Source organism: Eptatretus burgeri, chromosome 10, assembly GCF_056783735.1.
Source record: "Eptatretus burgeri isolate ZD-2024b chromosome 10, Ebu_testis_v1, whole genome shotgun sequence".
Classification (NCBI taxonomy): domain Eukaryota; kingdom Metazoa; phylum Chordata; class Myxini; order Myxiniformes; family Myxinidae; genus Eptatretus; species Eptatretus burgeri.
Genome location: NC_140970.1, coordinates 52,604,151 through 52,622,193, shown reverse-complemented (window position 1 = coordinate 52,622,193; position 18,043 = coordinate 52,604,151). Strand labels below are relative to the sequence as shown.

The window sequence follows — 18,043 nt, the reverse complement described above, 5'->3', positions numbered from 1 at the left end:
ATGATCCTGATCATTATTTTTATAACTATCCACAAAAAACATGTCAGCAATGTTCGGTTTTCAGCCAACAAAGTAAATACTGTACAAAGAAATGCAGATGTAACTAGAACGGCAATCGGTAGAGAGCACCCATCTGCCAGGCAGAACAGTTTAAGTTTTGCATTCCACTGATAGCCAGGATCTGGGGCTGGATCCTGCCTATCAGTGGGATACAAAAAATATATCCCACTGATGGGCCAAAATTGAATCAGCTTGTTATTGTCACCAAACCAACTTAACCACCATGTTTTGTCATAAGTTGTCCACAACTTTTTGAAATATCATGCTATGTATCGTTTTTGGGCCCCATCTCTCAATGGTGTAGAATCAATTTTTTAAAAATTAAAAACTTTTGTAACCGGATCCGGATTTTCACCAAAATCAAATTGATTTGTCCTTGTCACACACTCAACCTGCCCACCAAGTTTCATCCAAATCCGTTAATAACTTTTTTCAGATATCATGCTCACAGCAAACAAGCAGACAGAGGTGAAAACATAACCTCCATCCATCTTTTTTGGTGGAGGTAACAATAGGCAACAGAATCAAGCCTCCATTGCATTCCACCCCATCGCAAGAGCATTCTCGACATCATATGACAAGCACAACAATTGAATAGAAGCAGAGCAGGAAAACAGGTTGTAATATATTGTTACAGTTATGGGGGTAGATGGAGTAATTTCATCGGAAAGTTAGGATTCAATGGAGTTGTTTGGTAAGTGGACGTGTAGGAGACATCTCGATGAAAATAAATTAAGTAGGGAAACTGTGAACTTAAGTGTTAATTGTCACCAAACAGTGGTGTGGTGCGGTGTTAATTAGATGGAGATTAAAGATCATTTCCTCCAGTATGTGATTGCCCCCTGTGACCTATTCCTACGTTTTTTGCATTTACAAGCCAACCATGAAGGAGTTACGGTTTTTTTATAACAACCACAACGATAACAAGAAGCAACAAGGCGTGCCGAGCAGGCAGAGGCCCCGCCTTCCCGAGTTTCTTGCGAGCAAGCTATGCCCCGGAGGTGGATGGTTATTCGGTGTGACGTCGAAGAGAGATCGGGAGCGAACGCATGGTTTTGGTGAGGGACGCAGTTGTAGTTGTGAGAGGAATGTGGCTGGGATGGAGGATCTCGCTTTGCTCTCTTCTTGGCACGACGAAATGGCTTTCCTTCGACGCATGAAGAAGACGATGCGATTCTCATGTTTGTACTGAGGCGAATTGGCTCGCGTGGTGGAACAAGATGCTGGCCTGGCTCTTGGTTGGGTTGTGAGAGACCGACCTCGAAACCTCGTGTATATCACCGAAAAGACGGCACCATTCTGCAAAACCGCGGTGTCAGTGAGGACGATCGACTCAACAAGCCGCATGGCGGTCTTTGAGCCCTGGTGTTGAATATCGCCTCACAAATTCCCTGACGTATGCTTCCCGCTGCGAGAGAGCGGCTTGGCCCCATTTTGGACGCGTCTCCACATGCAGGATGAAGCGTCTCGATTCCAGGTTCCATAAAGACCATCTCTGGACCAAGCTAAGTGCCAGAATAAAGGAAGGATTTGCTTTTCTTTTGTTCGTTTTCCCCTCGTCTGTAATTAAGCCTGTGTCTTGAAGCACCTCTACTTAGACTTTAATTTACTTCATGTTATTATTATTACATATTTAATTACCCTTGTAAATATTTCTATTGACATTAAATCCCCATGTTTATTTTAAGAACAAAAGGAAATGAACATTAACACCAGGAGAAAAGGGAAGCTCGTTTATGAGATGAATGGATGCACATCCATGTTTTAGTACTTATTGCCAACTCATCCTATTCATATATATCCTTTTATATTTTTTGCCTCAGTTTATCCGATTATTTGTAAAACTCGTTTTTTGTTGTTACTTCCACCACTATTCAAGATATCTTGCAGAAGGGTTTGAAGAATGATCACAATTGAAGGAGCAAAACAAAAAAGGAAGAATGAGATATATGAGACAGTGTTTCATGGAATATGTTTGCAGCACATTTGGGTTTACCATTCCCTCAAAAATGATAATATATTTGCCTATTGCAATATTTCAAGACTTGATAATACTTTATAATATTGCATATTATGAGCAATATCTAGCATTACAAAATGTGATGGAAGATTGCACAAAAGACCAACAATGCAAAATAGCCCATGTTCCACAAATAGAGTGTAGATGGTACCAAGTTTGAGTTTTGGCGAGCCTTCATCTTCGTCGGGTGGAACTGGCCCAAGCTCCTTGATCTTCTCTGTAAGCAGCGACTCCAGTGTGAGGGCATCATTATACACCTGGAAAAGGTGAACAAGCATAAGGTATGTAGACCTTTTAAAAACACCACAGCTTACTGATACAATATGAAAACATGAATTGACAAATTCAGTAAAAATACATAAATACTGATATCAAGGAAATTTATGACATAGGACAAGGTCAGTGCAATGGAGTTACACAGAACAGGTAAACAAGGAGCAAAGACAAAACTGGCAAAGAATAGATCAATAGGAATAGATTAAAAAGAGAAACAAGTAAAAAGACCTGAAAATAGACCAGAGGACATCTGGTCAAATAGACCAGCAGCCCAGAGGGTTTTGATCATACGAACGAGGTACCAATATCTGAGTACAGGGGGTTTTAGGGAGTAACCTGACATATGCAGATATGGATTTCTGCCGGGCACCACCCGCTTCGTGTGGCACCTGGGGACCCTCAAAGTGGTCCTTAAAATGGGCTAGATCAAACATTGGAGGTACCAGTTAAAACCAGGTTTAATTGAACAAGTACATCCCCCAGAGTGTAGAATGGCCCATGCAAGAAACTTTGCTGCATAAGGGTCGCCAGAAGCCCAAAAAGGGTCTAAAATTTTGGGCTAGATCAAACATTGGAGGTACCACTTAAAACCAGGTTTAAATGAACAAGTACATCCCCCAGAGTGTAGAATGGCCCATGCAAGAAACTTTGTCCGCTGCATAAGGGTCGCCCAGAAGCCCCTTAAGTTGGCCCTTTGGAACAATTTTAGCGAGATCAAACATTGGAGGTACCAGATAAAACCTAGTTTAAATGAACTAGGACATAACCCAGAGTGTAGAATGACCCATGCAAGAAACTTTGTCCGCTGCATCAGGGCCAACATAAGCCCTGAAGTTGGCCCTTTCAAAGAATTTGAGCTAGATCAAACATAAGGTTTAAATGAAAAAGTATTTCACCGGGTATAGAATGGCCCAGCCATCCCTCTCCCCAATAATGAATGAGGCGCCCAAAATTCCAAAATATTTGGCAATTTTTTCTTGTTTTGGCGCATCGGACGGCCGCGACCTCTTAGCTCATGCCCTAACCCCCCTCTCCTCCCCAGTAGCCTCGAGTCACGTACCAGGCATATGCATGCATGTAGCACGCATACGCTTATCTACCTGTGTGAGGCTAGCGGGAGCGTCCACGTCGAGCAGCTGGGACACGAAACGACTTTCGCTTTTTGGGTCACTCACACACGGGCAGCTGACAGCAACAGTAGCATGAGTACAGGTCATCTGAGTGAGTATTTTTCTTCATCCATTGTTCTTCATCCGGGGGGGGGGGTTTGGTGTTGGGGGGTGTGGACACCGTACAATCACGTCAGTCGCTTTTAACATCCACACATGAACACTCGGTGGGTGGGGTAGGGTGGGTGTGGGTGTGTGGGGTGGGTGTGTGTGGGGGGTGGTGTGTGGTGTAGACACCGTACATTCAAGTCAGTCACTTTTAACATCCACACATGAACACTATGGGTGTGTGTGTGGGGGGTAGGGTGGGGTGTAGACACCGTACATTCACGTCAGTCGCTTTTAGCATCCACACATGAACACTCGGTGGGTGTGGGTGTGTGGGGTGGGTGTGTGTGGGGGATGGTGTGTGGTGTAGACACCGTACATTCACGTCAGTCACTTTTAACATCCACACATGAACACTATGAGTGTGTGTGTGTATGTGTGGGGGGGGGGGTAGGGTAGGGTGGGTGTGTGTGGGGGGTGGTGTGTGGTGTAGACACCGTACATTCACGTCAGTCACTTTTAGCATCCACACATGAACACTATGGGTGTTTGTGGGTGGGGTAGGGTAGGTGTAGGTGTGTGGGGTGGGTGTGTGTGGGGGGTGGTGTTTGGTGTAGACACCGTACATTCACGTCAGTCACTTTTAACATCCACACATGAACACTATGGGTGTGTGGAGTGTAGACACCGTACATTCACGTCAGTCGTTTTAACATCCACACATGAACACTCGGTGGGTGTGGGTGTGTGGGGTGGGTGTGTGTGAGGGGTGGGTGTGTGAGGGGGGTGGTGTGTGGTGTAGACACCGTACATTCACGTCAGTCACTTTTAACATCCACACATGGACACTATGAGTGTGTGTGGGGGGTAGGGTGGGGTGGGTGTGTGTGGGGTGGGTGTGTGTGTGGGGGGTGGTGTGTGGTGGAGACACCGTACATTCACGTCAGTCACTTTTAGCATCCACACATGAACACTATGGGTGTGTGTGGGTGGGGTAGGGTGGGTGTGGGTGTGTGGGGTTGGTGTGTGTGGGGGGTGGTGTGTGGTGTAGACACCGTACATTCATCTCAGTCGCTTTTAACATCCACACATGAACACTTTGGGTGTGTGTGTGGGGGGTAGGGTGGGGTGAGGTGTGGTTAGGTGTGGTGTGGACACCGTACAAACTGTTGGGTAGAAACAGACCAATCCTATACCTTGATCAATTCATCACCCTGTCAGAATGCGTTTCAAACGTCAGAATCGACCATTTTCATTGCTAATGCAAGCTGTCTCCTGTGAGTCAGAACTAGAAACGGACTATAGTCCCATGGCTGGCGCGAAGACTCGCTATGCCTGCGTGCTATGAGATTCAGGTCATCCACTGTTATCTCTTACTGGAACGTACGAGATGCTTGATTTTTTTATACTTTATATTTCTTTCAGAGGGCATGTGCAGATCTGACAAGAATGGATCATGATAATTTCGATGTTGTACCACTCCAGGTATGTCCCAAGATGCATGCCACTAAGTTGGTTCACTTGTATGAATTAATCGATCCCACTAACCCAGGCATAGTTGTAATAGACTTATAAGGCATTGAAACATTGTAGCCTACACGTACATCCTTCACATCAGAAATGTTTGCTCTGCTCAGGCCTTATGTTTTCATTCTGTTTTAGGTAACAGACAGGCCTACCCCGGGCAGTGATGGCAACCATGTTAGTCATGAAGCATCTCATCAGGTCTGTATCATTTGCAAGTCAAAAAGCCAAGGTGACCCACTGAAAGTGTTCAATGCCGTCGCTGAATCATGTGATCCCTTCTCATCACCGGCATCGTCTGCCTGCCTCTTGAACATCGCTACAGGCAAAGCAGCAGCTCAAGAAACTCAAGAGTATTTGACAGGGAGCCTTGTTGCCGGTCGGAAACTTTGTGAGAAGTTCCAAGAGGAGTGTGCAACGGATGAGGAAAGATTCATGAAGCCCACCCAAAGAAGAAAGGTGTCAAATTTCGCGCACGAAAACTCGAAGAAGAAGCGTCCTTCTGCGAAGAGAAAACCGGCAGCTGAGAGTCTTCGAGATGTTTTCATTCGCTTATTGGTAATCATTTCGGAGAGGACAACCTTCAATCTTGGACATGTCATGACTTTCCCAATTACAGAGTACCCACTGTCTATCACACACTCAGATGGATCAGGGCTCAAGACAGACAAGAGCAAGCTGCTGAGGAAGCTGGAGGCACTACAGGATAGGTTCACGGAAAGACCACTGCCGCCCATCGATGTGACCTTGATCGACGGTGGACTCTTGATCCACTCCTTCCTATCTGCCATTGGGAACATCACGTCATACGGAAACCTGGCCAGGAACCTCCTGGCCGATGTTTGTGCCAACCGTGGGAACGAGGTTCACATATTGTTTGACACTTATCGCCCCATGTCCCTGAAAGAGAGTGAGAGAAAATTACGTGGAGCCGACGATCGTCCATTCATCATTACTGGTCCCCAACAAGCACCCAAGCAGAGCTGCCAGAAGTTGTTACAAAATGGGATCTTCAAGGATCAGTTAGCAACGTTTCTTCTCAAAGAATGGCAAGAAAGTTACTACGGGCAAATCCTCGGGAAGAAGACGCTGATTGTATCCCATGGAGGTAACTGTGCTCGTCTCAGCTTCAGTGAACTCGATTCCAAGATGAACGTTGAACATCCAGCCCATCTCCAGGGCAGTCACGAGGAGGCCGACACCCTCCTTGCATTCCATGTCTCCAATGCAACTGGAATTGCTGTGATCAGAGCATCCGATGTCGATGTTATGGTGATTCTGCTTAGAATGTTAGGAAGGCATCTGACAAGTCATACATCATACAATTGGATTATCATGGACTGTGGGTCGGGGAATGGCCGTCGACATATTGATGTCAGCAGCATTGCCACTGTCTTGGAGGCGAAGCAGAAGGGACTAGCAGCAGCCATGCCAGGTTTTCACGCATTTACCGGTTGCGACTTCACCACAGTATTCTACAGAAAGGGTAAAGTGAATCCACTAGAAGTTCTTGAGAAAGACACAGAAGGAACACTCATCCAGTTCTTCAGTAGTTTGGCTTCTGAAGAGGAACCAAACCAGAGGAAAGCAGAAGAGTTTGTTTGCTCCTTGTATGGCATGAAGGGTGACGTGAAGGATGTCAATGAGGCCAGATATGCAAAACTACGTCAGATGACTGGAAAAATGAATCAGCTATAACTGGAGCCATGTTTCTTAACTTTTTTGTCAATAGATTGACTAGATACAAAAAAGGCCTTAAATCGATAAAGTAGGCTGACCAGTTAACACTTTCTACAAATAGTCACAGCTGACTTTAATGAGGCGACTTTAATAAAAACATATCTTTCATAGTCTATCTTATATTTCCAGGAAAACCCCATGGCCAATGTCAAGAAGGTTGACTGCGTACTTCTTCAACCTTGCGCGAAGACTCTTAACCATAAGACTCGACGGGTGCATTTCATTAGCATCGTGCGGGGCAATGCTGACTCGGCACATCCAGGACAAGGTTTGGATCCTCTGAACTACGGTTGGAAAGACAAGAATGGATACTATGCTCCTGACTGGTTCTCGGGACCTGCCGTGCCAAATTATTTTTTTGAGGAAGAGGAAGTGGAGGATGAAAGTTCCGTGGATCCTGAAAGTGACCAGCCAGATCTTGCCACCGAGTTTGACGACGCTGATGATTCAAGTTCTGAACTATCTTGGAGTGACGACTCAGAGAGTGAAACAGAGATATGAGCATCCTGTGTTTCATGGTGGTATTGGTCATGGTGGTATTGTCCGTGAACTTTGGCTCAAATGAAAGAGCTTATTTAGCCTTGAGTTGAGTTTTAAAACCTTGTTTCAAGTTAAAGATGCAGAGTAGGAATGTGAAATCTAACCATGGTCTAATTGTACCTTAACCAGATGTCTCCTGTCCTGGTACGAGTCCGTTGATTTGTCTTCAAGCCATGTAGGTACAAGAACATGTAGCTAGGTAGTGCCCACTTCCCATTCCTGGTTCTGTACCTTTTAAGCTTCTCTGAAAGATGCAGCAGTTCCAATTTTCTTGTCTTTTCACCCAGTCTTCTAACTTTGTCTTAAAGTAGATCCACCATAGGAAATCCTTTTGTAATAATAATAATAATAATAATAATAATAATAATAATAATAATGTGATTTCTTATATAGCGCACTACACATACGTCTCAGCGCGCTTTACATCATCATTATTACCCCTGGCAGGACCTGTTCATTCCGAATACCATCTCAGCCCTGCTGCCGATTTCAGCGCTGGTGCTGAGCATTCATTACATCGAGATACTTTCACTGTCCCTGGGTGGGGAGAGGCAGTGTGAAGTAAAGTCCCTTGCCCAAGGACACACCTCCGCTTATTTTCGCGTTACAAAGCGAAAACCCCCGATTGATACCGCTGGGATTTGAACCCGGACCTCTGGATTGTGGGTCAACCGACTAACCCACCATGCTACGAGGCTTTTGTGGTACTAGTCTGACTCCTTTGCATACAGAAAGGTTAACCTTTTGCATGTGGACTTTTATTACAATAAAGTATACAATAAAAAAGGTAGGGGTTTTGTCATTATTTTTACCAACCTAGAATACAGTTCAGGGCCTTTACGTTTGACCTCCACATAGTCTCCCGAAAGGCCAACATTTGGGGTGTCTGGTAGGGCCAACACAGTGGACAATTTGTTTGGCATTGGGCATTCTATATTCGGTGGAGTGTACTTGTTCATTTAAACCTGGTTTTAAGTGGTACCGCCAATGTTCGATCTAGCTCAAGTTCTACGAAAGGGCCAACTTAAAGGGTTTCTGGTAGGGTCAACGCAGTGGACAAAGTTTATTGCATGGGTCATTCTACACTCTGGGTTATGTTCGAGTTCATTTAAACTAGGTTTTATCTGGTACCTCCAGTGTTTGATCGAGCTCAAATTCTTCAAAAGGGCCAACTTAAGGGGCTTCTGGCGACCTTTATGCAGTGGACAAAGTTTCTTGCATGGGCCATTCTACACTCTGGGGGATGTACTTGTTCAGTTAAACCTGGTTTTAACTGGTACCTCCAATATTTGATCAAGCCCAAATATTTGGACCCTCTTTGGGCTTCTAGCGACCCTTATGCAGCGGACAATTTTGCTTGCATGGGCCATTCTACACTTTGGGGGATGTACTTGTTCATTTAAACCTGGTTTTAACTGGTACCTCCAATGTTTGATCTAGCCCATTTTAAGGGCCACTTTGAGGGTCCCCAGGGGCCACACGCAGTGGGTGGTGCCCGGCAGAAATCGACAACTGCATATGTCAGGTTACTCCCTAAAACCCCCTGTACTCAGATATTGGTACCTCGTTCGTATGACCAAAACCCTCTGGGCTGCCGGTATAAAAGGGAACACTGACAAGGGAACAACAACAGAAGGGAAACCTTTGGATAGAGATACTGCAGGCAAAAAGAGGAAAAGCTAAGAGAAAATCGAAAAGTTCACGAGAAGGAACAAATGACATGGTGATTAGTTACCATCCTTAAGGAACAGAGATGTTGTCACAGGATGGACTCAAAAAGTTAGTTTAACAGAAGAGTAAAGAGAAAAAAAGGCATAGAGGTGAGAAATAAATTTAGATTTCAGAAGAGGAACAAGGTTTGGTTTGCTATATGACCAAGGACTGAGAACGGTGGCATGAGTAAAGAGGAACTGTTGAGAAGACAGGTAGATAGATGCCCGATCCAGTTAATAGGTGGACAAGGCCAACCAGTCCAACCTATCGGCAGCAAAAAAGGAACAGTCGCAACACGTGAGCTTCCTGCTAAGAGATAAAAATTACCCTCAGGGCATTGTATTCCATTGCAAGATGAGACGTCAAAGAAGAAACCTGTCTTCGCTTTTTTTGTATGCATAGCCAAGGCTCGTGGAAGAGCTGGCACACTGAATGGATCAAGACGTAACAGACAAAAACAGGATGCAAAACACGCATGCATGGAGAAGGAAACTCCAAGGAGGAAATATACCCATCAGAGATGGGGAATCCCCCGCCATTGAAAAATAATTGAAATCAGATAAGCGTTTTTCCATTTATTACAAAAAACATTTTTTTCAAGATGGCCACCCTAGTCGGCCATCTTGGATCCGGCCACGCCCAAAATCAATAGGGTGCTTCCTTTTCAGATGGTACATGTGTGACCCAAATTTCAAATCGATATGGCGAACAGTTTATGAGTTATCGCACTCACAGCTATTAATGTTGACGCCCAGCCAGCCGGACGGACGGACGGACAGCTGGACGGACGACCCGGGTGACAACAATATCCCCCTTCCGCCACGCGGCGGGAGATAAAAACTGGTAAATTTGGAGGGATTTTGGGTGGGGGTTAATGAGGGTAGAAAAAAATCATGGTTTTGAATTGGGGACGATCTGAGATGGTGGTGAACAGCTGTTTTGAAGGCCTCGACTCGAGAGCAGCGTTTCTCAACCGGGGGCCCGTGGCCCCCCAAGGGGGCCATCGGCCTTCGACCGGGGGGCCATGAGCGGACGCCGAAAAACTGCGATTCAGAATGCAGAAGCTTGTAATGTACAATTAAGATGACGAGTCTCCGGTCATAGTGTCAAAGTAAAAAGGGTAGATGAGTTTAACCACGATTTTAAAAGAGAAGGCGGAGCCCACAGAGCATTCATAGTAAACCAATGTTTACAGAAACGTTAGAACTTTGTTTCTTTCAATTTTTTTCTCAGATGTCGAAGGTTCGAAAATGGAATGACAGCTATGTCAAGTTTGGATTCACGAATGTCAGTCGAGATGGCGTGGACTGCACGCAATGTCTGCACTGCTCGGTCGTGATGTCAAATGCGTCACTACGTCCTTCCAAACTTTCAAACCATCGCGACAAGATGCATCCCGGAAGGAAGGAAGATAATATCGACGCTCGGTCTGCGAAACGATCACGATATGTCCGTGAAGCGACACTTCCCAAATTTGGATTCCAGCCAGAAGAAAAACCTGCTCTTCAATCCAGCTACGAAGTGGCATACCGAATTACGAAGTGCAAGAAGCCGCACACTATTGCTGAGGACCTTATCAAGCCATGTACAGAGAAAATGGTGGAATTGATGATCGGACCAGAGGCGAAAAAGAAGATCCAGCAAGTTTCGCTCTCTAATGACATGATCCGACGACGGATTGACGACATGGCCGCTGATGTGTGCCGTCAAGTTTGCTCCAAAATCAAACAAAGCACGCTCCAGGCTAGCCTTCAATTAGACGAGTCTACCGACACCGCCCTGGAGAGCCAGTTGATCGCCTTCGCTCGCTACGAGAGAAAGGGAAAGATGAAGGAAAAGTTCTTGTTCTGCAATACCCTACCAACCACAATGACAGCGGCAGATATCAAAGCTATTGTGGACTCTTTTTTTGAAGCTAATGGACTCGGTTGGCAGAATTTCAAGTACATTTGTACTGATGGTGCCCCAGCAATGGTCGGCATCAGAGGAGGGTTCGTCACGCTTGTGAAGAACGAATGGCCCCATGTGACGTCCTCCCACTGTTCGCTACACCGATACGCTCTTGCGTCAAAGACTCTTCTGCCTCGTTTGCTGGAAGTCATGGACGTCGCGGTCAAAGTGATCAACTTCATTCGTGCGAAGGCCAAAAATCATCGGCTCTTCCAACTCCTGGCCAACGAAATAGGAGCGGAACATGTTGGACTTCTGTTCCACACCAAAGTCCGTTGGCTATCGAGGGGGAAATGCCTCTCTCGGCTGTATGAACTCTGGGTTGAGGTGGAAATCTTCCTGCGAGACAACGAAAACAACCTCCATGTCCACTTCGACAATGAAGAGTTCGTCATGATGCTCGCCTTCCTGGCCGATATATTCGGCCGACTCAACGAAATGAACCAGTCCTTGCAAGGCCGTGATGTGACAGTCAGTGACGTTCAAGACAAGCTTGCCGGACTGTCTGCTAGAATGGAAGTCTGGCAGGCACGAATCAAGGCCGGGTCCACTGCCTCGTTTCCTTTCTTGGACGAGCACCTGCAGACGCAGAGGATTGAGCTTCCCGTCGGCATCAAAGATTGCATCACTAGACATCTCGACAATCTCTCCGCCGAGTTTAAATCATATTTCAACGATGCACCGTTGGATGTTCCGTGGCACAAAGACCCGTTTAACGCTAAAATTGAACCTACTGAAGATGAGGCAGAGGAGCTGGCAGAGTTAAAGGTTTCAAAAGCAATGAAGCTGGTCTTCAGTAACAAAGAAGACCACTCCACCTTCTGGTTGTCTGTTCAGGATGCATATCCACTACTCAGCAAGAAGGCATCCGTAATGCTCATTCAATTCGCCACAACATATCTTTGCAAATCTGGATTTTCTGACCTTGCGACCATTAAAACAAAGTCCAGAAACCGTCTTGACGTTGGGAACGATATTCGCCTTGCTGTGTCCAAGACGGAGCCGGACATAAGAGGCCTCGTCAGACAAGCCCAACAGCAAGTGTCTCATTGATTGTATGGCTGAGAAAAATGTTTACTTTGATTTATCTTTTAAGACTGAGTAAATAAATTTCATAAAACGAAATCTGCATCTTTTATTGAAGGGCAGAGGACCACGAATGTTAAGCGACTCGGTAGGTTGGCCATGGGCCATCAAAGGTTGAAAACGCTGCTCTTGAGGGAAGAATGAGATTGAAAACGATGTGGAAGTTGGTTCCACATGCAGGTAAAAATAAGACCAGAGGAGTGGAGATGAGCAGTCATCCTGGATTTAGGTAGTTTTACCAGAAGAGGGTTGATGGTGGACCATGTGAGCCCTGCAGAAACATGGGGGGGGGGGGGAGGGACAAAGCACAGAAAGAGCAGAGGGTGAAAGATCAGAAAAGGTGTTAGAAGACAGAGAGACCACCAACCTGTCTGCGATAATGAAGTGATAAGCCCATATACTCAGCTTAATCACGGGAGATTCAAAGAATATTATAAAGGCCTTGGTTTCCACGGCCTTGTAGGTGGATAGAAGTTCAGGTGTGCCAAGGAAGGACTTTCTACAACGGAGGATGCCCAGACAGCGGCTGGCTTTGGAAGCCAATGTTGAAATGTGGTTTTGCCCAAAGATCATGGCCGATAGTGAGACCCAGAAATTTGAATGACAACCGCCTCAAAAGAATTGTTAAGCAAGTTGATGGGGGTGGGGGGGGAGGGGAGGGGTTTGCCAGACTCTCCTTTCAGAGAGATAATGCGAGTGTGAGATTTGTGAGGATTGAAAGACATATTCCAAGTGTTTGACCAGCTTGTTAATTTATTTCAAGGCCTGAAGTGAGGGAAGAGGCTGCAGCCTGCCTTTCTGAAGGATGAGGAATGTCACAGCAGAGGGTGGATTCATCAGCAAATAGATAAAAAGGATTTTCTGGAGTCAGAGAGATCGCTGCTGAAGATCAGGAATAAGACCGAGCTCAAAACACTGCATTGGGGTACTCCAGCCTTCATGGGGAGAGGATATTGAAGGATTCCATTGAGTGCCTTTTGATGACTACGAGACTAGAGAAAGTCAGTAAGCCATGTGTGGAGTTGGCCCTGGATGCTATAGACAAAGGATTTGGAGAGCAAGACAAGATGCCAGACTGTATCAAAAGCCCAAGATATTGCATGTCCAGAGACGGCCCTGATCTCATGTCTGACATTGAAAGCCTCCATCCATTGTTGGGTGAATATAAGCAGCACCTGGTCTGAAACCAAATTGGTGATCTGAGATGAGGTTTTTGGATGAGGAGAAAAGGAAGGCTTTCATATCAACTGCGATAATGGATTCCATGACCTTGCTGATGATTGGAAATAAGTTGATAGTTCTGTAGTTAAGGGGATCATTTTTTGCACCTTGTTATGTAATGCATAATGTTGGCAGATTTCCAAGCAGATGGAAAATGACCTAATGCAAATGACAGTGTGAAAAGAGCAGAGAGAGGACATGGAAGAGCAGCAGAGCATGTTTTTAGGACACGTGAAGTGATGCCATCCGGTCTAGTAGCAGAGTTAGAGTCGAGGTTTGAAAGAACATTCTCCACCTTCTCAGGTACAAAAGATACAGAGTTCAGGAGCAGTTGGGTAGGGCAGAGAAGGATGGGTGCACCGAGAGTGAGGGGTTGGGGACACAAGATTTGGAAGCAAACACAGAATTGAAGCATTCTGTCTTCTCACAAGATGAGTAGGCTGTGGTGCTATTTGAAGAAAGGGTAAGGATGGAAGGGGAGCATAAACCAGAGACAAACTTAACAAGGCACCACCAATTTTTAAGAGGGACGGACACAAGTTTAAAAGTTCATTCTTGAGGTTGGGCAGATGTTGTTTTCTGGCTCTCCTGAGAGTAGACACACACTTGTTGCAGACTTTTTGGAAAGCACTGAGATTGCCTTCGGTCGGATTTGCCTTCCAGGAAGAGAGGGCAAGTTGCTTCTGAGCAACGGCCTCACCATACGATTCAGTCTACCATGGGTGGGAAGAAGGATAGGATAATTGAAGACAAGATGGGATGAATCTGTGCATAAGTGAGAGCAGGTTTCTGTGGAAGAATTTCCAAACTGAGTTAACATCAGAGGTAGTAAATAAGGGAGACTCCTCTTGAAGAGAGAGGGCTGCTTGCAGTTCCTGCAAATCTGCTTGAGTGAAATGCCAGATTTGCCGGCATTGAGGCAGCTCTCTGAGAATAGCCAGAGATGTTGACTTTCACAACCATATGATCAGATGAACCAATTGGAGCAGAGGAAGAGCAGGAGACATTTGCAGGAAAATTAGTCATCACCAAGTCAGAAGGGAGGATTTGCCATTTGGAGAAATCCGGATTGGAAAGTTCACAGATCGAGTCAATCCCATCGAGCTACAGAGTCATTTGCTGAAGTGACATGGCTAATGAGAGAGGTACCAACACCCAGCCAAGTTGAATGGTGATAATTGAAATCACCACATATGAGGAAGAGAGAGTTGGGATGAGTAGTTAAAAGTTTGTTCATGTTGGCTGAGAGAGAGATGTAGATGGAGTCATCACTGCTGGGGGATGGTACAACACACAGATGAACAAGAGGTGGAAGCGGAGGGGAAGTCACAGCCACAGGTACTCCTTGGGGATGGGAGGCGTAAGGTCAGTACAATGGCATGGGAAATTGGGTTCTTGGTGTAAAGTGCAACTCCACCACTGGGGTGTAGTTCAGGCCTATATGATTCAAGCCCTTACAATGCAGGTGAATGCTCTCTCTATCGAGTGCAGCCTGTGGCTGCTGGTTGCATCATTGGTTGGGACGCAGCTATGCCGCTGATGCAGTGTCCCCCTTACCAGTACATTGGTACTCATTTTGCCGACCTCAGAAGGATGACAGGCTGAGTCAACCCCACCTGGTATTAATTCAGTGGCCAACGGGGCTTGAACTCAGGACCCTAGGATCCCAAGTCGCCACCCTAACCACTAAGCCAACACAAGGCTTAGGTGAATGCCAATAAAATATGAGAAGCTGCAAAAATTAAAGGAAAATATTTGGCTCTAAATATTTCAAGTGACCTTTGACTCCAGCTTAGAAATGTGTTCACTGACAGATTATGAAGTTGAGAAGTGCCCTGGATTGAACTTCCCTCAGGGTGATTAGAGAAGTGAAATGGAATTTTGATAAACAAAGCAGCAATGTGGGACTTGCTCGAATTCGCCCTCACATTCTATGATCGCGACAGGCTTCTTATCTTCTTCAAATTAAATGACAGAAAAATCTGTAGCCTCTCTGTTCCTGGAATGGAAAAAAAAACCATGATGTGCCAAAGGTTTGAGGGATCAGCAAAATGGTACATTGCATTTATAAGACAGCCAGTCTGACAGGATGGTGTAGAAGTAACCCTAACGCACTTACGTTTTGACTGTCTTGTCTGGGTTTGATACTCAACCCAACTATAAATTGTCAGATTGTGATGCAACTTCCTGCCTGTGAAGCACCACAGTGCGCAGTCCCTCAGATGGACGTAAAGCTGGGTACCCCATCGACTGGCGTTAGTTGGTAGATGTTAAAGATCCCACGGTGTAGAGGAAAAGTGTAGTCTTTTGCAAAGTGTAGGGGAATTAGCACTGGCACCCTGACCAAATTGCCTAAACAACTTGCCTTTGCCTCATGGAAAGCAAACACAACTGAGGGTAATCTCAGTTCCTTCCATAAAGCTTGGAACCAGTGTGTGTCTACCCTCAGTAGAGCCAGAAAACATCTTTCGAAGCTCAAGTCTGAACTCTCAAACCTCTCTCCCTCCTCCAAATCCTGGTGGCATCTAATCAAATCTGTTTCTGGTTTATGTTCCTCCTCCATCCCCTCCCTTACCTCAAATGGCCGCACAGCTGACACCGCACATGAAAAGGCTGAATGCCTAAACTCGGTGTTTGCATCGAAATGTTGTGTCCGAAACCCATCGCTTTCTGTACCCACCAAACACAGTTGCACCTGACTGTCCCTGGACTCTGTGTCCTTTTCTCCTGACAAAGTGGTGAGCTTGCCTCTCACCTTTCTCGGCTTAATGCAATGGAAACAAAAGCATTTCGGATCATTGACATCTCCTGCGATAAGGCTGAGTCTTTCAGCCTCTCACTCTCTCACCACAGGCACGTCGGTGGTCATTCTGTCTTCTACCGTCTCCGCTCCGGCCTCGCCCCCCCCCACCCCCGCTGTCTGCGATATGTCCCCCCACCTGCATACTTCCGCAGGACGCTCAAGGTCCGCCAGCAACCCCCTTCTGATAAAACTACCAAAATCACGAATCACTGCTCACCTTCACTCTTTCATTCTTCTATTTTCCTGCCTCTGGAACAAGCTCCCACACTCTCTTCAATCCCACTCCTCCCTCCAGGCCTTCAAAACAGCCGTTCACCACCACCTCTCATCTTCTCCCATCCAAAACATCAATTTTTTTCTACCCCCGTTAATCCACTCCAAACCCACCCCCTTATAATTCCCTGATTTCCTTCCTGAAAGTCCCTGTAATGTCCATCTAGTATTCCCCGTGTTCCCCACCCCATGCCTCTCCCTTCCACAGATCTCCTAATGTGTCTGTTCCCCACCGTTTTGTCCTTCCCTCTCCCGCCCCTCTTGTCTCATGCCCCCCTTGCTGTGTGTTGTGTGTTAGCTCTCATACGAGCCTCGACAATGTGTACAAAAAATATATATATATATATATATATATATATATATATATATATTCCAGATTACTGCCACCTTGAGTCAAACCTCAGGACTGGCCAGTCAGTTCATGATAGATGGGCCAAAAAAATCTTCCCTGGCAGACCCCACAAGAGAGGGAATAATTGAGGCTGTTAAACAAGTAGTAGCAGTAGTAGTAGTAGCAGTAGTAGTAGTAGTAGCAGTAGTAGTAGTAGTAGTAGTAGTTTTATGAAGTGGTGATTGATCTAAAGTTCAAAAAAACAAACAACCTTACCTGCCGAACTGCAGGAAAACTTCACCTGCTCACTCACATAATTCTAGGATAGTTGCCCACTTGCATTCATTCACCCTTATATTCTCGTGTTTGTGAAATAATCTTCCTGTGTCTGTTGTCTCATCCTCCTCAATCTTTTAAATATGCTGCCCATCACAACATCATGCACTCACACATTAATGATCTCTTCTACAGATACAAATTCTTTCCCATTCTGTTACTCTCCTGGCCATTGTTACTGGTTTTAGTGTTGTTCCTCCTATCCTCCTTGTGTATGCATGTCCAACCCCCTTTATGTGAACCTGCTATCCTTGTCATTTAGTTCCTCCATGAACCTAGACCCTTGTATAAATATATTTTTTAACCTGTCTTATAAATGTTTGGGTTAGCCTATTTATCATTCTCATCTGAACTGATAGCACATGATGCTCAGAACCGAAGTCAAATCCCATGGACTATGTATATTTGTCCATTGTATACGAGGGTCCTTGCAATAAACATTAAAGTATACTGATGTCCATAAATGTCCTTTTCTTTCATTTGATTTATGTACATGCCCCTTTGCCGACTGTGCAACTCCCTTTGTCTCTTAATAGTCAGGAGGCCCAATGCAGAATAGTGTACGACCCTGCTGATTCCGTGTTAGAATAGTGCAACAGGTGTAAATTGACTGTCCAGACACACAGAAACGTGAATCAACTTGTTGCCAACTCTGGATATGGATAGTATGGCCGCCATGACAGTTTACAAAATGGTCGCCATTAAATACACTTTTCGTCATATTTCAGCCGCAAATTGACATGAAATTACAAAATTAGGGTCGATTTCCATGTTTTTGAGCATGCCTGAGCTGATGGGAGTATAGAAAAAAACATTGCTCCATCCATTTTCTAAAAATAATATGACTTGTTTTTCACTATATTATTTTTAAAGAAATGTTCAGGCTCGAATTAGAATGTCTGATTATACAAACCACAATCAATGAATTTTACAACTTTGCTATAAAATGAACC

General features: G+C 45.3%; 1 protein-coding gene across 9 annotated transcripts in view; it reads right to left on the bottom strand.

Annotated features, from left to right (window-relative positions):
• Positions 1-18,043, bottom strand: part of PBRM1 (polybromo 1) — a 256,688-nt gene that overhangs the window by 118,251 nt on the left and 120,394 nt on the right. For all 9 annotated transcript variants that reach the window (XM_085898354.1, XM_085898359.1, XM_085898355.1 and 6 more), the window contains exon 15: positions 2,232-2,337. In XM_085898354.1, coding sequence (XP_085754480.1) covers positions 2,232-2,337 — 106 coding nt within the window. The remainder of the gene's footprint in view (positions 1-2,231; positions 2,338-18,043) is intronic.